At 41.3% G+C, this 25,498-nt stretch overlaps 1 protein-coding gene and 1 pseudogene across 1 annotated transcript in view; one reads left to right on the forward strand and one right to left on the reverse strand.

Moving 5' to 3' along the window:
- The window catches only part of AGO4 (argonaute RISC component 4), a 42,272-nt gene extending 22,794 nt beyond the window's left edge, over positions 1–19,478 (reverse strand). Inside the window, exons 1-7 of the mRNA XM_047869550.1 lie at positions 19,212–19,478; positions 9,828–9,993; positions 5,664–5,784; positions 3,354–3,535; positions 3,028–3,164; positions 2,730–2,864; positions 1,964–2,051 (exon numbers count right to left, since the gene is read on the reverse strand). Coding sequence (XP_047725506.1) covers positions 1,964–2,051; positions 2,730–2,864; positions 3,028–3,164; positions 3,354–3,535; positions 5,664–5,784; positions 9,828–9,993; positions 19,212–19,230 — 848 coding nt within the window. The 5' untranslated portion in view covers positions 19,231–19,478. The remainder of the gene's footprint in view (positions 1–1,963; positions 2,052–2,729; positions 2,865–3,027; positions 3,165–3,353; positions 3,536–5,663; positions 5,785–9,827; positions 9,994–19,211) is intronic.
- Positions 12,270–15,114, forward strand: LOC125172922 (tigger transposable element-derived protein 1-like; annotated as a pseudogene).
- Positions 19,479–25,498: the final 6,020 nt, after the last annotated feature.

Consider the following 25,498-nt stretch of genomic DNA (forward strand, 5'->3'; position numbering starts at 1 on the left):
ATTATGTGAAGTAATTAATGAAAAAGATACAGTTCTTTAAAAAAAGCTACACTCCTCAATAGTGACTTCATAAAGTTTGGGTAACATTTTTTTCCCCTAGAGAATGAAGTCAATGGTATAATATGAAGGATACATGAAATATTATTTAAAATTTTTTTTTCAACGTTTATTTATTTTTGGGACAGAGAGAGACAGAGCATGAACGGGGGAGGGGCAGAGAGAGAGGGAGACACAAAATCGGAAACAGGCTCCAGGCTCTGAGCCATCAGCCCAGAGCCTGACGCGGGGCTCGAACTCACGGACCGCGAGATCGTGACCTGGCTGAAGTCGGAAGCTTAACCGACTGCGCCACCCAGGCGCCCCTGAAATATTATTTTATAACTCTTAAGAAATTCACATCAGATGCATATGAGTTTTTACTGAAGAATTTAATCAAATCACACTGAATTAATATACCACATTTATCCAGAGATCACTCCAAAACTTCTATTATCTAGAACAAAGCCCTCCCAGTGATTTTGATGTACATTAAAGTTAAAGGTTTTTTATTTACTATTATTTTTTAATTTATTTTGAGAGCTAGCACAAGCAGGGGAGGGACAGAGAAAGAGAGGACCCCAAGCAGGCTCCACGCTGTCTCACGGACCCTAATGCGGGGCTCAAGTTCACAGACCATGAAATTGTGACCCAAGCTGAAATCAAGAGCCGGATGCCCAAACAACTGAGCCACCCAGGTGCCCCAATGTACACTAAAGTTTAAGCGTTGAGAACCATGGATCTAAAATAAAGTCAAGACTAGCGGCACCTGGATGGCTTAGTCAGTTGAACGTCTCACTTCAGCTTAGGTTGTGATCTCACGGTTTGTGGGTGCGAGCTCCACATCAGGCTGTCTGCTGTCAGCGAAGCCCACTTCAGATCTTCTGTCCCCCTCTCTCTTTCTCTGCCCCTCCCCTACTCGTGTGTGCTCTCTCTCTCAGAAATAAACAAACATTAAAAAATTTGTTTAAAAAAATAAGTCAGAGTAGAATATAAACAAACAAACAAAAGTCTTCTGACTAAACAAAATAATGTCGTTTATATATTTAAGTTCATGCTCTTTACTTGGAGGAACCAATATTTATTTATGTCAGATATGAATTTAAAGATCTTGATTACAAGAATAAAACCTACAGATATAGTAAATTAAAAAAAAAGCACTTTCATATATATTTTCTGATTATGCGTAGTTCCCAGTGGATTAGAAGTTGGGTGATTAGAAAAATGAGATTGGAGGGGCGCCTCCAAAGATCTCACATCAGGCTCTGTGCCGACAGCTCGGAGCCTGGAGCCTGCTTCGGATTCTGTCTGTATCCGTCTCTCTGCCCCTCCCCTGCTCATGCTCGCTCTCGCGCGCGTTCTCTCTCTCTCTCTCTCTCTCTCTCTCTCTCTCTAATATAAATAAACATTTAAAAAACGTATAAAAAAAGAAAGAAAAGAAAAATAAGTCTGGAAAATGGAAATGAGTGAGCTGTTAAGAGGCATGCCATACATACTGACAGCTGGAAGAAGTAGCCACTAACTACAAAGAGAGAAAAATCCAAACAAAACACAAAGCAATTATCTTCCCATGACAGCCTTATATGATGTATAGAGGCCTTGACAAACCCTTTGGGACATGCATTGAGCATTACAACAGTATAATAAAGGATGCTTTTAATCATGACTCGGCATTGTTACATAAAAGTTGATCTGTGTTTGGCATCCTCTGTGTTTAAGAGGTGAAATGAATCAAACGCCAAGAGATATGTTTTCTAAATGTCTCCATCAAAAATACTTGAAACATTTTTTAAAGCTTTGGTGCTTAAAAGAGGATTACAGTGATTTTGAAGATTACAATATGGGATGCCAATTTCTCAAATGATTATAGCAGCTTCCTCTGTTACCAAAAAATGTAACAGTATCATTTTAGATGTGGTTAACATACGTTTGATGACTAGCTGGCCGTCTAGTCACATTACAAACTCGGTATTTTCGTTTCATCTGTCCACAGTGGGTCACCTCAACTTTCAGACCTGAAGTAAAAAAAAAAAGTCAAGACATTAGGTGTTAGTTAAAATCAAAGTGATGAAAACAGGTTTAAATGTTGTCTTTGGAAAGGCAAGGCATTGTACAGGACAAAAGTTGCAAGGATATGGGAACAATTTCATCATGTACAGGCAAAAAGTCTCAGCTAAGAAGAAAAACTTAGAACCCAGATGACTTAAGATGTGCAATCTATTTAAATTTATTTATTAATTCAATAAATATCTACTATGCATCAACTACTCTGGTACTTATTATCAGATCTAGAGATAGCCCTGACGAAGCTTGTGTTCTAGTGAGAGAAGAAAGCTAATAACAAGAAGAAAAGAAATTCCAAAGGGACAATAAATGAACTTGTGTTATTTTATTAAAACGGAAGCTTTTAAGTGGGTAAGGCTTAGAGTGTCTGATATGTGCCAGCTACTGGGCAAGAAGCTTTATACATTTAATTGCCTTTAATTCTCACATCAACCATAAAGATACATATTATTATCTTTACCTTAGAGATGAATAAATTAAGACTCATGGTGATTAAGTATCTAGCCACAGGTCCCACTGATAGAACTGGTTGGGCTGGGCTAGAAACCCAGATGTGTCTGACTCCAAGACTGTGCTCTTTCCACCGTGTGGAGCTGCCTTTCTGAGACTACCACAATGCAAATACCTACCTCTGATTTCTTTGGTAAACTTGACACGCTGGGAATCTGTTAGAGGTTTGGTCTGTTCATTGATGTTCTGAATGTCTAAAACCTCACACATGAACTCAATGATAGGCTGAGCCCGGTAGAAAGCAGTTGCAGATACTAACAAACAGAGAGGAAGGATACTTAGCTTCAGGGAGAGGGAAAGCACCACAAAAAAACAAAACAAAACTAAACAAAAAAACAAAAAAACAAAAAAACGAAAACGAAAACAAAAAAACAACCAGCCAAAAGAACAAAGAATCAAAAGAGAATTCCATCATACCATCAATATTGAGCATCATATTCCACATAGCGGGTCTCACAGACTGGTGAAAGCCAAACCAAACCTCTCTGCCCCCTCCCAGAGGGTGGTAATAACCTTCAGGAGGTGAGAAAAAAGAACGACCCACTGGAGTGTACCTGAAAAAATAGTTGGCATGTTTCACAATGAAAAGCGTGCAAGGTCTTTCATTTCTCTCTCAACTTTATAAACAAACTTGAAACCAAGTTTGAACTATGACTTATGCAGAAACCTTTCAGTGGCTCTGATGCAACCTACCAAAAAAACCCCCTGACATTTTGGGAAAGAACTCAAATGAAGATACTAACCTCATGGAGGGAAGGTGCCTTGTAATAACATCAAGTGCTTGTACTGAGTCATCTGGGACTTCGTTCAAGTGCCCAGCCAAAGCTTCTAAAAGCAACTGAAGGCTCACAACTGATACCCATTGGACAGACACTTTAAAGGTTTGGTCTTTACCCTCACCTGGAAGTGTCACTTCCATATCAACCTAAGGGGAAAAAAAATCACATTTACATATACCTATTTACAAAGGCTGAAAAAAAGATCCCAGGAATACTCAATATACTATATGCATAAGGATATTTAACTTTAACACTTTCTGTAGTTGCAAAACATTGTAAACAACCTAAGTCTCCATCAATAGGGGAATAATTTAGTATTGACCATTATGCAAATAATAGTTTGAAAATAAGGGGAATGCTACAACGTGGATGAACTTTGAAAACATTACGCTAAGTGAGATAAGCCAGACACAAAGGGACAAAGATTGTATGATTCCATATATATGAGGTACCTAGAATAGTCAAGTTTGTAGAGACAGAAAGTAGAACAGTGGATAGCAGGAACTAGAGGAAGAGGAGAGGGGGAACTTACTGTTTAAGGGGTACATACTTCCAGTACAGGAGGATGAAAAAGTTGCGGAGATCAATAGTGGTCACGATTGTACAACAATGTGAATATGCTAAATGCCATTGCATTGTACACCTAAAAATGGTTAATTAGGGGCACCTGGGTGCCTCAAACAGTTAAGCATCCGACTGTTGATTTTGGCTCAGGTCATGATCCAGATTTGTGGGATAAAGCTCCACATCGGGCTCTGTGCTGAGTGTGGAGCCTGCTTAAGATTTTCTCTCTCTCTCTCTCTCTCTCTCTCTCTCTCTCTCTCTCTCAATTCTCTCCCTCTGCCCCTCTCCTCCACTCTCTTTCTCTCTCTTTCTCTCAAAAAAAAAAAAATGGTTAAGGGGTGCCTGGGTGGCTCAGTTGGTTGACAGTCTGACTTTGGCTCAGGTCATTATCTCATAGTTCATGGGTTTGAGCCCCACGTCAGGCTCTGTGATGACAGCTCAGAGCCTGGAGCCTGCTTTGGATTCTGTGTCTCCCTCTCTTTCTGCCCCTCTCCCACGCATGCTCTGTCTGTCTGTCTCTCTCTCAGAAGTAAATAAACATTAAAAAAACATTTTAATGGATAAAATAGTAATTTTTACATTATGTACTCTTTACCACAATAAAAAGAATTTGAATTAAAAAAAATAATAAAACCTCTAAATGTAAAAAAAATGGAAAGATCCCCCCAGACATATTGTTTTTTTTATATTTATTTATTTGTTTGTTTGTTTGTTTGTTTAGAGAGAGCGTGAGTCAGGGAGGAACAGAGAGAGAGGGAAAGAGAATTCCAAGCAGGCTTGACAATGTCAGTGAAGAGCTCAATCCCATGACTGTAAGATCATGACCTGAGCTGAAATCAAGAGTTGGACACTTAAGTGACTGAGCCACCCAGGTGCCCCTTCCAGACATATTGTTAAGTGATAAAGTGAATCATAGAATGATATGCAAACAAACAAGATTACACATAAACATATGCATAAATAGCTAATGCACATAAAAATATCTGAAAAGATACATACCAAACTATTAGAATAGTTTCCTCTAAAAAGGAAAATGGGATGAAGGGTATAGGCAGGTGAGGAGGCTGGAAATCACAGTATTTCTAGATTGTCTAAGTAAGTTTATAATGAGTAGATATTTATATACTGTTTTTCTAATTAAAATAAATTTAGAAAAAGTTATTATGGTATTACAAATATTTTCATCAGTGGGTTTAGATAATTTTCTATACTCTATAAAGACTCCATTGTTCAGATTCAGGTAGCAAGTACTTTAGCAATGTGAAAACCTTGGAATGTATGTAGAGGTGACATAATCAACCTAGATTCTAATGCTTATCTCATCTTCAATTATTGATTGACTAAGGGACAAGGGAATATGGACACAATAACAAATCTATCAACACTATGTGAAACAACTGAGAATTAAGTTGCCATGGGGCACGGGGGTGGCTCAGTTGGTTAAGCGTCTGACTCTTGGTTTCGGCTCAGGTCACAGTCTCACAGTTCATGAGTTCAAGTGCCACATAGGGCTCTGCGCTGACAGCATGAAGCTTGCTTGGGATTCTCTCTCTCTCTGCCCCTTCCTCTCTCTCTCTCTCTCTCTCTCTCAACACAAATAAAAATTTTAAAAATAAGGAAAAAAAAATAAGTTGCCATTAGAAAGGGAAACATTCTTGTTCTATGGAAATGACCTAAGCCTATCATACATTTCTGACTGTTAACACTTACCCTATCCCGTCCAATTGGCAGTGGGTGTGCCGTGTACATGTTTCTTTTGCCATCATAGCCAGGCTGCCGATCACCAAATATTTGCATCTTGAAGTGCCGTACCATTGTGTCTACTACCTCTCTTAACAGTAATGGAGAGAGTGGCAATTAGCTTTGAGAAATGGTGAATAGTAAGGAAACTACCGCTATACTTTAATCACCTAAATTGAGTTCAAAACTACTTGGAAAAAGTAAGAGTTAAAGTTAGAATTGACTTCAGTAATTAAAAAATAGTTAGCAATGGTCAACTAAAGAAAGGTGGCAACAAGTGAGCAAAGGCAGCTATGAGATGATAAGAAAGCAGGGAATAAAAAGAGAGCATAAAATTTATGGCAGCCTCTCAAACTCTTATTTTTCACAATCCTCTCTGATGATAAATATAGCCTTATGAGAATAACCTATCTTTGGCATCTAAGTTTGGCATGAATATTCGTAATTCGTAATTGTTAGCAACTAAACATCCTCATTCAAGTATAATGGTTTCAGAAAAGAGAGTAGGCAGAAATTCAGAAATCTGAGGACCAATAAATCTAAGATGCATATACTCCAAGGAATAAGTCAATCCCTTTGCCAAATGCTGGTAATTTATTATTCTGCATACTGTCTTGCTTTATGCCAAAGTACTCTTGAGCAGTGTGGAGAAGGAAATGTAAAATATCCTTATTCCATAAAGATTACCAATGTAGTTTCTTTCTTTTTAGAATGAAAGCCTCAATCAAGCATGCTTAGCTTTACTTCAGGGTTCTTGTGTGTGTGTGTGTGTGTGTGTGTGTGTGTGTGTGTGTGTGTATGTATATATATGTGTGTGTGTGTATATATATATATATATATATATATATATATATATATATATATACATATATATGCTAGACCACTCTGTATGCCGGCTTTAGTTACCTGGCAACTAGAGTATATGGTTTGAGATGGACAGATGAGTGTGTGAGATTTTGGAATGCTAGAGTCAATGATAGCTCTATATCTCACCAATGTCTAGTGAATGTTACATGTGTGAACTATATCTTAAAAGCCAAAACATATTACAACTGGCTAAGGCATTAATATTCCACAAATGAAATCTGTGGGAAAAGACACACATTTATAAACTCAATCACGCAACTGAAAAAAATTAATGGAGAAATGCAGTATCATATATTACCAATTAAAAAAAGCTAACTTAAGAACATTTTCATATTAGCAGGGTAATTCCTCATTTTACATTCTTTTTTAATAAAATTTTTTTTAATGTTTATTTTTGACAGAGAGAGAAAGACAGAGCACGAGCGGGTAAGGGGCAGAGAGAGAGGGAGACACAAAATCTGAAGCAGGCTCCAGGCTCTGAGCTGTCAGCACAGAGCCCAACGTGGGGCTCAAACTCACAGACCGCGAGATCATAACCTGAGCCAAAGTCGGATGCTCAACTGACTGAGCCACCCAGGTACCCCCCTCATCTTACATTCTTAAATTATAACCATAAATAGTTTTATAGTGAAGAGATATTTTCACCTCTGCTCTCACTTAATCTATGCAACAATTTTGTGAGACAAGTAGGCCAATGATTATTGTCTTCATAGTAAACAGAAAAAAAAAATACTACTTCATAATAAATAGAAAAAAAATACTTGGGGCACCTGGGTAGCTCAGTCGGTAAAGAGCCCAACTTCAGCTCAGGTCATGATCTCACGGTTTGTGGGTTCGAGCCCCGTGTCAGGCTCTGTGCTGACAGCTCGGAGCCTGGAGCTTGCTTTGGGTTCTATGTCTCCTTCTCTCTCTGCCCCTCCCCCAACCACACTCTGTCTCTCTCAAAAATAAATAAACATTTTTAAAAAAATTTTTTTAAAGAAAAAAAAATCAGCATAGGCAAGTGATCTGCCCCTGGTCACAGAGTGAATAAGTGGCAGAACTGCATGACCTTGGGCAAGTTACAAGAAACCTATCTGTTTCTTTTCATTTGTAAAATTATGATAATCACAATATCTACCACAAAAGTTTGTTGTATTAAGTAAATAAATATACATAGAATATTTACAACAGTGCTTGTCACACAATAAGCCTACCTACTCTGGTGTGCTCATGGATAGGACTCCGAGGATCTTCCTCTCTTCTGAATTATCAGATTTGTCCTCTTTACTGGATTATTTCCTTCAGCATACAGATATGCTATCATTTCTCTCATCTTCAAAGAAATTAAACTTCCTTGACCTGACTTCCTCCCCATTTGAACATCCCATTTCTCTGTTCCCCTTTGTGTCAAAATCCCTTAAAGAAGTTGTCTCTAATTGTTCTTTCCCTGTCTCTCCTAAACCTTCTCCACTTCTCCTCCACCAAAACTACTCTTGTCAAGGTCCCCAGTGAGCTCCACAATGCTAAATTCAGTGTTCCTTAAACATTAGATGATAAAGTCTTCCAACTTAAAACATCTTCTTCCCTTGCCTCCTTGTTCTGTCCTGGTTTTCACCTATCCCAGTGGCCTTTCCATGCCAGTCTCCTGGCTTCCTCATCTCCCTAATTTTTAAATATTGGGGTGCTTAGAGTCTTTTCTCTTACAGTCGTTTTTTCTCTAACCACGCTCACTTCCCATATAATCTTACCCAGCTCATGGCTTTACCACCAATATGCTGATGACCTTCAAATGTTTGTCACCAGCCTAAATCCGACCTCATCTATTCGAGTTCCTACTCAACATCTCCACTAGGATGTCTAATAGACATCTCAGCCCTAACATGCCCAAACAGGTCTCCTGATCTGCCAGCCCTGTTGACTGGGTTAGGGAAAACCCATAGTTTTCCCCATTCCAACAAGTGGCAACTCCATTTTTTCCACTTGCACAGGACAAAAACCCTGGGATCAGTCATGACTCATTTCTTCACTCATATCCCATGTTTAATCCATCAGCACATCGTGCTGACACTACCTCCAAAAAATTATTAAAAACATCTCAGTTGCTCACCCCACCCCATTCTCTATTTTCTTTCCCTGTTTAATTTTTCTTCATAGCACTTATCACCAACTAACACATAATAATTTTTGTTTGCTGATTCATTTATTTTTGGTCTTCTCCCCTATTAGAATATAAGCTCCTCAAGGGTAGAAATTTTTGCCTGTTTTGTTCATGTTGTATTTCCAGAGCACAGAACAATACCTGGTACATAGTAAGCACTTAATAAATGTTCGTTGAATGGATTAATGGTAGCCATTAATGGTAACTATTACAGTTGATTTCAGTTATATAATAGCCAAACAATTATGGGGTTGCATGAGATTAAACTGTACCAGAAAGCCATATTATTGATCTATAATAAGAAAAATATCCAGCAGCATAAAATATTGCACTTGACACCAAAGGCATTCTTAGAAAGCAAGGATCTTAATATTAAGGATTGTTGAATATGATGGCGTGAAAACAGAAAAAAGAAAATCGGGTGTTCTTAGCATTGTAAAGATATCTACTACAGGACTATGTCTTCACATTTGGTAAATTCCTGCCATACACACCAAAAAGGCTTAAATCATCTCATCCAGACCCCACTTGGGTAATGTTAGAATTAAACAGAACTTCTCTCTGAACTTCACTTTTTTCAATACTCCAAGATGATTCTTCTGTCTTTACACTTAAATTTTTCTCATGTCCAATACCAATACTTCATAATAAAATTAATTTTGGGATAGTTATTTTTTAAGATTTTATTTTTAATTAAACTCTATATCCAATTTCAGGATCGAACTTGGTCTTGACTCTTGATCTCGAGCCCCGAGATCAAGAGTCGCATGTTCCACCAACTGTGCCAGCCAGAAGCCCCAGAATTTTCAGATAGTTCTAGTTTCCTGTACATACTAACGCTTCACCTATTTTTATTTTATTATTTAAATTTCTGCTACCATTGGACAATGAGAGTGACTTTCTCCTTCATTTGGTAAGTATTTACTGTTGGACAATAATGTATCCAGCACTGCTAGAATCTGTAGAGGATAACCAAGTATGAGACAACAAAGCTGCTATCAAGAAACTTACCATCTTAGAGAAAAAACAAAGCCTACATGATGAAAGAATTTAGAAAACAATATGATATATAATAAATAAATGATATACATTTAAATGTATAGAAATCTACTCTTTCTAGTCCTTACCTGTTGACTCTACGAGGCCGTTTTTCTGGTTTAATATCCACATCATAGTGATACACATCTATTTTAGGAATCTGAACCTGAAAATGATTGGCTAACAGTCGAATTGGTTTCCCAACAGTTCCAAGGCCAGGACGACGAGGTGGCTGAAACAGGCTGGATGGAGGTCCTGAAGAGATTGAAAGGCATTTGATGTGCTATTTGGTCATAAAGGACAATACTCCCTTCACAATCGTGATGATGATAATAATAATAGATATAACTATTGAGATCTTATTATTCACTGAACATACTCTGATATAAAGAGTTTGTGATATATTTTAACCTCAGGTTTTCTAGATTTTTAAATATTTTGCCATACTGCTATCATTTTGATTATGGGAAACGTCAAAATTATATAGACAGTATGATGGTCTCCTCTCAGATGTAGGCTACTGTATAAAACTTCCTATGAGCATCAGGTCTGTAGCTACACCCAATGTAGCTCTACATTGTAATCTCTACACCCAATGTGGGGATTGAATTTACAACCCTGAGGTCAAGAGTTGCATGCTCTATGGACTGAGCCAGCCAGGTGCCCCCAAATTATATGCATTTTAAAATAAAACCATCCCTAAACTCTAGGGATCATCACCATGTTCAGGCTGGCGATCATCCATTAATCCTCCACAAACTAGCCTCCGTTATTATAGTTTGTACAGGCAGGAGATTAACAGCAGCTACATTTATTAATTTACTTGCTAATTTAGATAGTGAAACAATACCAATAATGTTAGACTTTATAACCTAAAGCTTATAACCTCATGTCCAGATTCTATCTGGACAATGTGACATTGCTTGATCATAATGTCTAGTTTATTCATTTATTACATGTCAAATTGCACTGTGGATTTAGGAAAAAGAGTGTCTGCCTTCAAAGAACTTACAGTCTAGACCAGTGGTTCTCAATGTGGGAGAGATATTGTCCCCCAGGAAACATTTGACAAATGCCTGCAGACATTTTTGGTTGTCACAACTCAAGGGGTGCTACTGACATAGGGTAGGGATACAGCTAAACATCGTACAATGCACAGGACAGCCCCTACAACAGAAGTATCTACCCAAAATATCAATAGTGCTGAGGGCGAGAAGTTCTGGTCTAGACAGGGCAGTCAACCCAAATTATTCCATTGATGGTTCACAAAATATTCCACAAAAAGAAAAGATTCCATAAGCTAAAGAAATTGCATATTCTCTCCCTTCTCAAAGTTTCAATGTGCATTATTGTATTAAATTCTCTAATGAGTTTTATAATAAATAACGTTAATCGTTTACCCAACTTATTTTTCCCCTAAATTTTCTCTGTTTTTAAAATCAAATACCTATCACTATTCAGGAGATAAGGATTTGAGGAAACACAGATTGGGTAATATTTATCTAAAGAAAACTTACTTCTTTTTGAGGATAATGTCAAGTAGACACTGGCCTAAAAAATAAACATCTTTTCTGCTACAAATAGGTGTTGAGTACAGTGGGCTGTGATTACAATGGAAAGTTACAACAGGTTCTTATTGCCAAGGCATTTCACCAAGAACAAAGGCAATTCAAAGGAGAGAAAACTTTGAAGCAAGAAGCTATTCTGGTTCAACATCACTTAGGAAAATCAAAGCAAACCCTTTAACGAAATGTGTGTTGACAGATCTCCGTATACTAATTTTTAAAGTATTGAAAATCTTCTCACAGATTAAATTCATGGTTCATTCTTCTTCTAAATTCTACTCCTTCAAAACTCAGGTTAGGTGTGACTTCCTTTGGAAAGCCTTTCTGGAAGGCTTCCAGACTGGAAGATGCATCCTTGGTGTATCCAAGACCCTCTCTATAAGGGAGTACATAGCACAAGTATGTAGAAACAAGGTGTTAAATTACTGTCTCGGCCATTGGACTGTAAATTCTTAGAAGAAATGGACCTTCAGTTCACTGCTACCTCCTCAATATCTAACTCAATGACCAAAGCACATTGTAGGAATTCAATAAATGTTGAGTTGAACAGTACAGGCATAGCTCATTTAGTTGCACTTTATTGTGCTTTGCATATACTGAGTCTTTTACAAATTGAAGGTTTGTGGGAACCCTGCAGTGAGCAAGGCTACTGGCGCTATTTTTCCAGCCGCAGCGCTTGTTTACTTCATGTCTCTGTGTCACATTTTGGTCATTCTCACATTTGAAACTTTTACATTATTATTATATTTGTTATGGTGATCTGTGATCAGTGATTGTTGAGTTGCTGTTGTAATGGTCTTGAGGTGCCACGAACTGCACCCATATGAGATAGCAAAGTTAATACAAAGATGTTGTGTGTTCTGACTGCTCCACTCACTGGCCATTCCCTTCTCTCTTCCTCTCTTTGAGCTTCCCTATTCCCTGAAACACGACCATACTGAAAGTAGGCCAGTTAATAACCCTATGATGGCCTCTAAGTGTTCAAGTGAAAGGAAGAGTCCCACGTCTCTCACTTTCAATCAAAAGCTAGAAATGATTAAGGTTAGTGAGGAAGGCATGTGGAAAGCCAAGACAGGCCAAAAGTAGGCCCCTTGTGCCAAAGACTCAGCCAAGTTGTGAATGCAATGGAAAAGTTTTTGAAGGAAATTAAAAGTGCTGCTCCAGTGAACATGTGAGTGTTAAGAAAGCAAAACAACCTTATTGCTTATACAAAGAAACTCTTAGTGGTCTGGATAGAAGATCAGAATGAGGGTGCCTGGGTGGCTCAGTCCGTTAGCCGTCCAACTTCAACTCAGGTCGTGATCTCACAGTTCATGAGATCGAGTGCCATGTGGGGATCCGTGCTAACAGTGTGGAGCCTGCTTGGGATTCTCTCTCTCTCTCTCTCTCTCTCTCTCTCTCTCTCTCTCCCCCTCCCAACTTGTGCTCCCTCACTCTCTAAGTAAATAAATAAACAAGCAAACCAATCCATCAAAACAGACACAAAATTCCCTTAAGCCAAAGCCTAATCCTGAGCAAGGCCCTAACTCTCTTCAATTCTGTGAAGGCCGAGAGAGGGGAGGAAGTTGCAGAAGTGAAATTTGAAGCTAGAAGAGAGAGGTTGGTTCATGAGGTTTAAGGAAAGAAGCCATCTCCATAACATAAATATGCAAGGTGAAGCAACAAGTGGTGATGTAGAAGCTGCAGCAAATTATCCAGAAGATCTAGTTAAGATAATGAATGAAGGTGGCTACAGATTTTCTATGTAGATGAAACAGCCTTATACTGGAAGAAGATGCCATCCAGGACTTTCACAGCTAGAGAGAATAAGTCAATGCCTGGCTTCAAAACTTCAAAAGGACAGACGGATTCTTGTTAATGGCTAATGCAGTTGGTGACTTTAAGTTGAAGCCAATGTTTATATATCAATCTGAAAAACCTAGGGTCCTTAAGAATTACACTGAATCTACTCTGCCTCTGCTCTATAAGTGAAACAAAGCCTGGATGATGACACATCTGTTTACAACATGGTTTACTGAATATTTTTTTTTTTTTAATTTTTTTTTTTTTTCAACTTTTATTTATTTTTGGGACAGAGAGAAACAGAGCATGAACGGGGGAGGGGCAGAGAGAGAGGGAGACACAGAATCGGAAACAGGCTCCAGGCTCTGAGCCATCAGCCCAGAGCCTGACGCGGGGCTCGAACCCACGGACCGCGAGATCGTGACCTGGCTGAAGTCAGACGCCCAACCGACTGCGCCACCCAGGCGCCCCGGTTTACTGAATATTTTAAGCCCACTGTTGAGATTTACTACTCAGACAAAAAGATTCCTTCCAAAAGATTACTGCTCATTGACAATGCACCTGGTCACCTAAGAGCTCTGACAGCCGTATACAACAGGCTTTCATGCCTCCTAACACAACATCCATTCTGCAACCCATAAATCAAGGAGTCATTTTGACTTTCAAGACTTAACTATTTGAGGCACATTTTGTAAAGCTATAGTTGTCATTGTGATTCCTCTGATAGATCTGGGCAAAATAAATTGAAAACTCTTTGGAAAGGATTCACCATTCTCAATGTCATGAAAAACATCCATGATTCATGGGAAGTAGTCAAAAAAATCAACACTAACAGGAGTTTGAAAGAAGTTGATTCTAACCCTCATGGATGACTCTGAGCAGGTTAAGACTCCAGTGAAGGAAGTAGCTGCAGATGTAGTAGAAATAGCAAGAGAACTAGAATGAGACGTGGAGATGTGGCTGAACTGCTATAATATCATGATAAAACTTGAATGGATGAGAAAGGAGTTGCTTCTATAGATGAACAAAGAGGGGTGCTTAGGTGGCTTGGTCAGTTAAGCATCCAACTCTTGATTTTGGCTCAGGTCATGATCTTGCAGTTTGAGTTTGAGCCCCATGTCAGCTCTGTGCTGACAGTGCAAGGCCTTCTTAGGATTCTGTCTCTCTCCCTCTCTGCCCCCCATCCCCCTGCTCTTCTCTCTCTCTCTCAAATAATAAATAAACACTTTTAAAAAATAGATGAGCAAAGATGGGGCGCCTGGGTGGCGCAGTCGGTTAAGCGTCCGACTTCAGCCAGGTCACGATCTCGCGGTCCGGGAGTTCGAGCCCCGCGTCAGGCTCTGGGCTGATGGCTCAGAGCCTGGAGCCTGTTTCCGATTCTGTGTCTCCCTCTCTCTCTGCCCTTCCCCCGTTCATGCTCTGTCTCTCTCTGTCCCCAAAATAAATAAACGTTGAAAAAAAAAATTTAATAAAAAAAAAATAGATGAGCAAAGAAAGTGATTTCTTGAGATGGAATCTACTCCTGGTGAAGATGCTGTGAAGATTGTTGAAATTACGAGAAAGGATTTAGATTATATAAATTTAGTTGAGGGGTTGTGGGAGGAGGAATGAGCTAAATGGGTAAGGGGCATTAAGGAATCTACTTCTGAAATCATTGTTGCACTATATGCTAACTAACTTGGATGTAAATTAAAAAATAAATTATTAAAAATAAAAGTATATAGAGCTATCACACATTAAAAAATTTAGTTGATAAAGCAGTGGCAGGGTTTGAGAGACTGACTCCAATTTTGAAAGAAGTTCTATTATAAGTAAAATGCTATCAAACATCACTGCATGCTACAGAGAAACGATTTGTGAAGAGTCAATTGATATGGCAAACTTCATCATTGTCTTATTTTAAGAAGTTGCCATAGCCACCCCAAACTTCAGCAACATCCCCCTGATCTTTCAGCAGCCATCAACGTCAAGGCAAGACCCCACACCAGCAAAAAGATAATGACTCACTGAAAGCTCAGATGATGGCTAGCACTTCTTAGCAATAAAGTATTCTTTAAATTTTTTTTTAACATTTATTCATTTTTTGAGAGTGAGAGAGACAGAGCATGAGTGGGGGAGGGGCAGAGAGAGTGGGAGACACAGAATCAGAAGTACGCTCCAGGCTCTGAGCTGTCAGCACAGAGCCTGCCGTGGGGCTCCAACTCACAGACTCGCCGAAGTCGGATGCTTAACCAACTAAGCCACCCAGGCGCACCACAATAAAGTATTATTTAATTAAAGCATGTACTTTTTTAGACATAATGCTATTGCACACTTAGACTACAGTATAGTGTAAACATGACTTTCATATGCACTGGGAAACCAAAAAATTCACTTGACTTGCTTTATTGTGATATTCACTTTATTGTGGTGGTCTGCAACTGAACCCCTAATATCTCCAAGGTATGTCTGTACCAATCATCTCTAGCTCTAGGTAGAAACCAAACAGAAACCCAGTCATTCCTAAAACCCAGGAATTGACTATTGTTTTTCATTAAAGCAAAAGTGCATAATTTATACTAAAAATATTATTGCTTGGAGTTGAGTTCCACTTCTGGCATAGAAGGGATATACTCTAGGTGTGGTAAGACATTTAAAAACAAGGTAAGAGATAAATAATAAATAATATCAATGGTGATAGTCATACTGAATTCACCCAATTAAAACATAGACAAGTCAGCCCTGCATATTCCAAGGTACATTTAAGCAATCACTGTATCATAAATCCAGCTTTAGGATAGAAATTGAGAAACAGAATTTTGGAGCAAATGACTTGCCCAAGCACACATAGCTTTGATTTTAAATTGTGACTAGAATTTAGGTTTCCTAACTCCCAGCCCAGTGCCTTTTCTTCCCAATGTACTTCACAATCCTGTGGCATCTATATCTCTCTGAAATACTTGACACCAAAAGGGAAAGAGGCAGAGGAAATGAAAGAAGTGGGGTTAATGGAGAAAGATAGATAGTGTGTTCCTTTTCTTTGGTAGCAGAGAAAAGCGAGGAGGTGAGTGGTCATTTCTTTGAATAAGTTTAGGAGATTTATTTAGAAAACTATCACCTAAAATTTTCCCAAAGCTGATTTCTTTGAATTTAGCAAATTGCTTACAAAGAAAGTAAAGCATAGTGGCTATGGCAAAACCAAACTGTGTAGGTTTCAACCCTGGTTTTACCACTCCCTAATTGCATGGCTTTGGTCCAGTTTCTTAGTCACTGTGTGCCTCAGTTTCCTCATCTATAAAATATGGGAAGTGTGGTAATAATAGAATCTATTTCATAAATCAATTTTGAAGATCCTATTAGATAATGTATACATAAGGCTTACCACAGTACCTGATAATAGTAAGTGTTTGATAAATGTTAGCTGTTATGATTGTACTTGAATAACTGTTACAGTCAGTGCTCAAAGGTCCCTGGGCTTTATAATGGGGGTATCTCCAAAATTTTGTGAGAAAGTCAGAAAATTACATTTCTGAAAAGGAAACATTACTCAACACAGATTGCAGGAAGTCAACCTTAAATGAAGAAGAGGGCAGGGCACCTGAGTGGCTCAGTTGGTTAAGCGTTGGACCTTAGCTCAGGTCATGATCTTGTGGTTCATGAGTTTGAACCCCGCATCAGGCTCTGTGCTGACAGCTCAGAGCCTGGAGCCCGCTTCGGATTCTGTGTCTCTCTCTCTAACCCTCCCCCAGTCACACACTCTCTCTCTCTCTCTCTCTCTCTCTCAAAAATTAATAAAAATTAAAAAAACATTTTTAAAAAATGAAGAAGAGGGCAATAGACTAGAAGTCAGATGACCCAGACTCGTCTGCATTTCACCTCTCAGCCTTGAGACCTTGAAGTCACTTACGCTCTCTGAATCTCTTTACTCATCTGTAAAATGGGGCTAATGCCTGCCTCACCTACCTCTCATAGGATCAAATGAGCTAAGAGCTATGAAAGCACCTTCCAGACTGTAAAGCACTGTAAAAATAAACATAATTAATATAGCCAAAATAAATGGTAATCTAACTGAATACATTTCTAAGTTATTATTGCCAGAAACTAAAATGGGGTGAGGGGAGAGCATAGTAAGACTAAGAATGCTTCAATGATTTTCAAGTGAGGAGGGCAGAAAGCACTAGACCAGGGTGTTTGAACAAAACTGAAGTGCCTCTCTCTTGGTCCTAAGACAGCCTGGATAAAATATCCCACAAGACTATCAACTCCCTTTGCTCCAATTCTATGCTCAGCAAGCAGCTTATTATTAATTGGGTTTCCAAGATACTGTGACACCAGAAAAGGAGTTTGCTAGATAGCAGACAAGAAAATATTCCAGTCAACAGGAAAGATCTATGTGACATTTTAATATATTCATTTGTGTCTTTAAAGTGTGATTAGTGAGAACTTTCCACAATCCTGAGCAAACTAAGTCTTCAAATCTGCAAAAGCTAAAACCAACCAAAAAAACAAAGTCCCTAGGCCTCTCCTAACACTACCAGGTTGATCTTTTCCATGCAATTCAGTTTGTATACACAGTTACATAGTCTCTTCCAGCATCAGCTCATAAAATGCAACAGTTGCTTCAATTATGAATTACTAACCGGGAGGGAAGAAGAAACATTTGTGGAATACCTACAATGCACTAGTCTCCATAATAAGACTGCTCACATACATTTCATTCTCACAACAATCTTGCAGCACATAATTATTATTGCCCTCATTTTATAGATGAGGAAATGAAAGTTCAAAGGAATTAAGTAATTTGCCCAAGGTTATACAACTATTAAATTACTAGATTGGATTTGAACAGAAGTCTGTTACATTCCTAAAGACATGATCATGCCTTTAGCCGGGGGACATAGCTGAAGGAACCCAGAGTAATGCTCACATTGAGGTTTATCAAATAATATTAATGTCACAAACCAATTCATCATTTTTAAAAGGCATATGAAATTTGATTATGTGGGCCTTTAAAAAATACTTTAAGCAGCCAATTAAGGTAGGGTTTAATCATTCAGCTATGTAAACAAGTTCTAAGTAAACAAACCTGCAAAGTTTCCAAACTCAAAAGGCAAAGTGAATTTTCTATCCACTAAAAAAATGAAGTGCCCTACAACGAAGTCCACTATGTAGACAGGGTTTGATATTAAAGTTAATTCTATCACAGCCTCTAAACCCTGCCCTACTTAGCCGAGGCATTAGAAACCTGGTGCAGTTTGAGGTGGGAGCACCAGGTTCTCAGTCTGCAGGGCAGCTGTTATAACCTGGAATGGTTCCTTTGGTTTGGGCCAACTGGGGGAGATAAACAGAGGTCATTCATAAAGATGGGGAATTTCAGTTTCCAAAGCACTTTCCCCTTATTTGATCCCCACAACCACCCATAACCCAGTGAGAAGAGAACTCAGGGCATTAAAGCTTATGCTAGAACGGGCTCGCTGGTAACTCACCTGTCACTAAGGCACTAGCCCTGATCACTCTGGGACTGTCGCACAGACTAAGAGAGGCATAGGACCATATTTCCCAAGACTTCAGAGCCTTCGAGAAAGGGAGGGTACTTTGCCCCTTGGCCTTTGGGGGTCATAAGAAGTATTTGGGCGAAGTTCTTCTTCCTTATCTGAGGGCTCTGGACTGTCTACCAGTGCAAAGAAAAACACGGGTGTGGCCCCATGCTAAGAATACCCCTGGCAGTTCAAGGGGGTCCTTCCTGGTCCAGTCCGGGGCAGGCCTCAGCTGAGCACCTGGCACAGATCATTCCTTCTGAGGACCAAACTGGACTGCCTCAACCCTGGAGCGCAGACCGCCCCCCCTGAGGTTGGGTTAGGTCTCCCCTCCCCCTGGGAACCCGGGTCTCCATCCTGGGCCTGCCTCCCTTAGACCTCGAGACCTGGGTTGTCTCTCCAGGCTGGGGCGCGGTCTCCGCCCCCCGAGGCCCGGGTCAGCTCCCTCTGCCTTGTGCTGTGGGGCACGGATCCCCTTCCCCCAAGCCTGACGGCCCGAACCCAGGTAAGCAAGGGCCGATGGGAGACACGCGGAGCGACGGGCCCTCCCGCGCGCCCGCCCACCAGTCCCGGGGCCGCGACCCGGCCCCGGCCCGAGCGCACTCCTCACCAGGTCCCAGCGCCTCCATGGCGGCGGCGGGGGCCGCCTCGCCCCGGTCCCCGGCGCCTCCCGCTCCGGGCCCCGCCGCCGCCGCCGCCGCCGCCGCCGCCGCCGCCGCGTAACGCTTGATCTCCGGAATATTGGCGCTGGGGGGGGCGCCGCGGAGGCGCGGGCGCTGGGCAGGGGGCGGCGGCGGCGCCCGGCCCGGGGACAGGGACCCGGCTCCCGCGGCTCTTCCGGCCTCAGCGACAACAAAAACAATCCCCGCCGCCGCCGCCGCTGCCAGCGGGAGCGGGAGCGGGAGCCAGCGCGCGCGCCCGCCGGGCGGGGAGGGGGCGCGGGGCGCGCGCGGCCCAGGGTCCCGGCTCGCGGAGGGGGCGTGCGCGGCCCCGGGCGCCGGGTCCACCGAGCCCGGCGGGGGGGGCGGGGCGGGGGCGGGCGCGCGCCCGGAGGGGGCAGTGCCCCGAGGACGTGTCGGATGCGCGCATGCCCGCCCGCACTGCCCTGTCGTCCAGGGCGGCCAGGCCCTGGACCTGGCTTCGCACCGTGGTCCCAGAGCCACCCGGCAAACAGTGCCCTGCAAAAGACCGGGATTCCAGAGCCCACTGATAAGCAGACACAGTTCTTTACTTCTGGGGGTAGTAAGTGTCCTATGATTCACGTCAGGCACCTCTCTTTCCTCTCACCTCGGACCCCTTCTTTCTCCTCTGTCTCCTCTTTCTCCACTGTCCTGGGACAGAGAACACCAGGGTAGCACAGATGCAGTACTTTTCCTCCATTGCTTCATCTTAATCACACTCCCAAGTTGCCCTCCCCATGCAGCCCGAAAGCACCCGGGAATGGACCATGATGCATGGTGCATTCTCTTGCTGGCCCCCCACCCCAAGCACCTCTGGTCAGCAAGTCTCCTCGTAGCAGCCAAGAGCCAAGGGAGCAACACCCAGTCCAGGGCAACATGGCCAGCCCAGCAGGACCAGCGCCTTTGGGGCTTTTAGCTGGAACTTTGAGTTGGATGGAGAGCACAGCACTTACAGGCCGAGAAGCAGTTTCTAGCCAGCAAAACAAGGGAGCAGTCGGCTCACCCGTTAAAAAGATACAATGTGTATGTGCTGTATTAGCTTACTAGGGCTGCCATCACAAAGTACCACAGACTGAGTGGCTTAAACACTTAAGTTAATTTTCTCCCAGTTCTGGAGGCTGGACGTCCAAGATCAAGGATTGGTTTCTTCTGAGATCTCTCCTTTTTGCTTGTAGATGACCATCTTCTCAGTTTTCTTCACATGGTCTTCCCTCTGTATATGTCTATGTCAAAATGCCCTCTTCCTGTAAGGACACCAGTCGGGCTGGATTAGGGCCCAATTTACAGACTTCGTTTTAACTTAATTACCCCCCTTTAAAGACCTTATCTCCAAATACAGTCACATTCTGAGATAGTACGGGTAAGGATTTCAACATATGAATTTTGAGGGGAACACGGGTCAGCTCATAACATGTAAAATGAGATATTCATTTGAGCACCTACCATGTGCAGCCAAACAACCAGGTAACTATCACATGTAATGATTAAAAATGTTAGGGGCACACCATGGCCAGGCACTGTATTGTGGACTTTATGCATCATTTAATCTTCACAACCACCTATAAGGTAGGTATTTTTAAGGAAGGTATTTGTACAGATGAGGGAACTGAAGCTCAGGGAAGATAAGGAAGTCAGTGTCTGCATCATATGATGCGGCAGTGGAGGATGGAAAAATTGGAATTCTAAATTCTGTGTTCTAGTTCTAGCTGCTTCCATCCCTGACTGGCATTGGAAGTGGAACTTTTAATTGAGTGACTAGATTTTACAGTAACTGATAACGTACGTATTCCAAGTTCTTTCCACAGCCCCATGCTACTTCTCTGCTAAACCAGATATTAACTGGAAACAGTAATAGAAGAGGGCAAGTTTAAAGACGAGGAAGTGTTCACTAAATAAGCAGAGTGGTTTACAGTTAAGAGGATAAGAAAAACCAACTGGAGGTCAGTCTTTGAATTAAAGCTAGTAGCCACCTTCCTTTTTCCCCATTCCAGGCTAAATTCCTCCCATAGTTTAAACAGTGCTGGTGGCTTCCAGCCTGAGTTGGGTCTGACTTTCCCTCTTGCATTTCCTAACAAATTTCCCCCATGTTCTATTTGATACCCCGAGCAAAGACAATATAGCTTGTTTCCTGTACCAAAAATAGCCTTGGAAACCAGAGTGTGAAATGTATTGACCCTTCAGTTTCGGTTGGAGCTGCAAAACCTCAGTCCCTGTGTCTCAGTCTGTCATTCTTGACCACTCTGATCATCTACATTCTCATTTCCAAACTCACTCTCGCACCCACTGCTCCCTTTCCCAGGACCCTTCTGACTGAGCCCTCCCACACCAAAAGTCTGTAGTCAGTAACTCCCCTGAGCCTTGGCCTGTTCAGCAAGCCCTCCCTCCACTTCCTGCTGTGGCTCAGAATAAGCCAGGCCCCAAAATACCACTTCCCCCTCAGCTCTTTCTGATGGTGGTTACTCATTCTCCCACACCCCACACATCTATAGGATAGGGTGGGGGGTGGGTAGAGAATTTGCCCCCACTGCCCCAAACCTTGAATTTTCATTCTCATATTAAAACCACTTGCTGGGCACCTGGGTGCCTCAGTCGGTTAAGTGTCCAACTCTTGATTCAGCTCAGGTCATGGTCTCACGGTTCAAAGGATCAAGTCCTGAGTCGGGGTTTGGATTCTCTCTCTCTCTCTCTCTCTCTCTCTCTCTGTCTCTCTCTCTCTCTCTCTGTCTCTCTCTCTCTCCCTCTCTCTCTCTCTCTCAAATAAGTAAATAAATAAATAAAGATTTTAAAAACAAAACAAATGAAGAAACTTGCCATTTGGCCTAACCACCATAGGGCCTCCCTTGGTGGTATAATTAATTTAGCTGCTGGTTTTATGTTCAGTCCAGGATTAGCTACCATTATTATAAATCCTTGAAGGCAGGGCTTAAGCCTTATTTGGGTATTCAGGTTTGTGTCTCTGTTACTTAACACATTATCTGGCACCAAGTGCCTACTCAGGGAAATTTATGGGATGAATGAATGAATGAATGAATGATCAAGTAATGTATAAACAGCAGGAGCTAGACATAGTCCAATGGAGGGGCCTCTGGGCCCCAATGAAACCTCTGGGTGAACTTCCAGCTTCTTCAGAGCACATATTTTCAAATCTGATGATCCTGGGTTCAAATCTCAGTGCAACAACATACTAGCTCCAAGTACCTGGGACAGTCCCTTCACCTACTGCTAAAGGAGTCAGTAAGGAGGAAGTTAAATCATATATGTGCATGTTCTTGTGTGTCTGGCACAGAGTAAGTCCCCAATAGTCACTACTGTTTTCTTCCCTTCCTTCCCAACCCACCTACTCCCTGCTCAGCTAAAAGCTGCTCCCTGCCACTGTCTCCCTGTCCTTTGAGAGACAGAGAATCCAAGGTCTCAGCTCAGTCCAAGAGAGGGGAGCAAAACTGTCAGGGACTGAGCATCTTTACACATCTTGTACCTGGGCCACCAGAGGACAGGGACTTGGCTCACCCATCCCAGGGTGAGAGCCAGAACATGCTCACTCGAGGTTTATGAATGAAACTAAACCTCTCGAATGTGTCAATGCTCCCCTGAGACCAGATCGAGCCAGAGGGAGCCTTGCTAGTGGACACTGTCAGAAGGCAGGGCTCCAGCCCACAGCACTGCTTGTGACACTCCAACCCTTGTCTGGGCCGCTGCTCTCTTTTGATGTTTTGACTCCCTGGCCTCTCCTCACAGAACACTCCACAAGTCTGGAGCTTAGAAGTTGGGGAGGAGCTTCTTGGCAATTGATCGAGGGCTTTCATTCTTCTTTAGCTGGGGAACCCCTTATTCAAACAAAGATCTCAAGTGGGAGCTGAAGTGGAGCCACTTGGCTGAGGAGAGGAACCTGCATTGGACACTACTGAACCAGATAGCTTGCCAAGAGACACCACCTGGCATCCAAATGGAATTTCTGCCCACCTGCTCCTCCTCCATTGGCAGCCTTTTGCATTTTTTTTATTGGGATAAAATTCACATACTATACAATTTGCCATTTTAAAGTGTAAAATTCAGTGGTTTTTAGTGTATTCACAAGGTTGTGCAATCATCACCGCTATTTAATTCCAGCACATTTTCATCACCCAAAAAGAAACCCTATACCCGTTAGGAATCACTCCCCCTTCCTTCCTCTTCCCAGTCCCTGGCAACCACTAATTTACTTTCTGTCTATGGATTTTCCTGTTCTGGACATTGCATATAAATGGAATCATACAATATGTGCTCTTTTGAATCTAGTCTCTTTCACTTACCATAGTGTTTCAAGGTTTATCCATGTATCAATACTTCATTGCTTTTAAGGCAAATCTGTATTTCAAAGAACCTTTCTCTGCAGTAGATTTTGCACAGTTACACTTGAAAATTGTTAACTTTTTTGGCAGCTCAATAGGAAAGTTCAACTTTTTTTTTTTTCACGTAAACTGCTCGCTTATTAGCATTGGTACTGCAACATAACAGTTTCCAGAAGATATGCTGAGCTTCACAGAGGTGGCAGAATGAGGCAAGGCTCAGGTGCATGAACGCTGGGCTCCCATTTCTTCCACCTGTTATTGTAGTTGTCCCACTTGGCTGAGAAGCCCTGGGTCGGGCTGACCTTCATGTCAGGCATCCGAGAACCCAACATTTTAAACATGGTTGCACTGGAAAATTTGACAAGACTTTTACTTAGCACTTAAAAATATGTATAAATGTACATAAGACAAACCTAATAAGCATGACCTGGGGAAATGGTCAGGAGTTGTGTTGTGTTTTTGACTTTGAGAGTAACAAGTGACTAGAATCTGCCATGGCAACAGGCTTTAAAAAGACCCTTAAAAAGACACTGTCTCAACCATGGTGTTAGCACCAGTCAGCTCTCGGTACATTTGCTAGCTTGTAGTTTTCTAGGACTGAGTAAACTTCTTTAAAAAGTGGGGGTCTGGTTTGTAACTTTCCTTGTACTTAATTTGGTCATAGTCTCTTCCACAAACCACCATCTACTTTGTGAACACTCATCTTCTATTTCATAAATTATGAACTGGTATAAATTTGTATAGTTCATGTATATTGATTGTGGCAAAGTTGGAAATATTTCTGAATTTTGGATTGGAAATTTTTCTTCTCTTTATAAAAAATTGTTTCTTATCTTGGCATTGAAAATACTTCATTGCTTTTAATGCTGAATAATATTCCATTGTATGTATGCACCATATTTTGTTGATTTATTCATCAGTTGATGGACATTTGGATTGTTTTCATTTTTTGGCTATAATAATGCTGCTATGAACACCCGTTACAAGTTTTTATATGGATATGTATAAGTTTTATGTAAATATATAAATTTTCAGTTCTTCTGGGTATGTACCTAGGAGTAGAATTGCTGGGTTATATGATAACTGTATGTTTGACTTTTTGAGGCAATGTTTTCCACAGTGGCTACACTATTTTATATTCCCATCAGAAATAAGTGAGGGCTCTAATTCTCCACATTCTTGCCAATATTTGTTATTTTCACATTTAAAAAATTATACCTATCTTTGTGGGTAGGAAGTAGTATCTCATTGTGTATTTGGTTTGTGTTTCCCTAAGGAATAATGGCATTGAGTATCTGTTTATGTGCTTATGGGCCATTTGTATAACTTCTTTGGAGAAATGTTGATTCAAATATTCTTTTTTTAACTGAGTTATTTATCTTTCTTCTTATTGAGTTGTAAGAGTCCTTTATACATTTTAAGTCTTAAAAAAATTTTTTTTAATGTTTATTCATCTCTGAGAGACAGAGACAGAGCATGAGAAGGGAGGGGCAGAGAAATAGAGTGATATAGAATCCGAAGCAAGCTTCAGGCTCTGAGCTGTCAGCACAGAGCCCGACATGGGGCTCAAACCCACAAACCGAACTGTGAGATCATGACCTGAGCCAAAGTCAGATGCTTAACCGACTGAGCCATGCAGGCACCCCTAGATCTTTTTTTTAAGTCTGTTTATTTTGAGAGAGAGAAAGGGTGCATGTGCACATGTGCAAGGGAAGGACAAGGAGAAAGTGAGAGAGAGAATCCCAAGCAGGCTCTGTGCTGTCAGCACAGAGCTCAATGCAGGGCTCAAACTCACAAACCTTGAGATCATGACCTGAGCCAAAATTAAGTGTCAGATACTTAATCGACTGAGCCACCTAGGCACCCCTATACATTTTAGATCTAAATCC

Source organism: Prionailurus viverrinus, chromosome C1 (assembly GCF_022837055.1).
Source record: "Prionailurus viverrinus isolate Anna chromosome C1, UM_Priviv_1.0, whole genome shotgun sequence".
Lineage (NCBI taxonomy): Eukaryota > Metazoa > Chordata > Mammalia > Carnivora > Felidae > Prionailurus > Prionailurus viverrinus.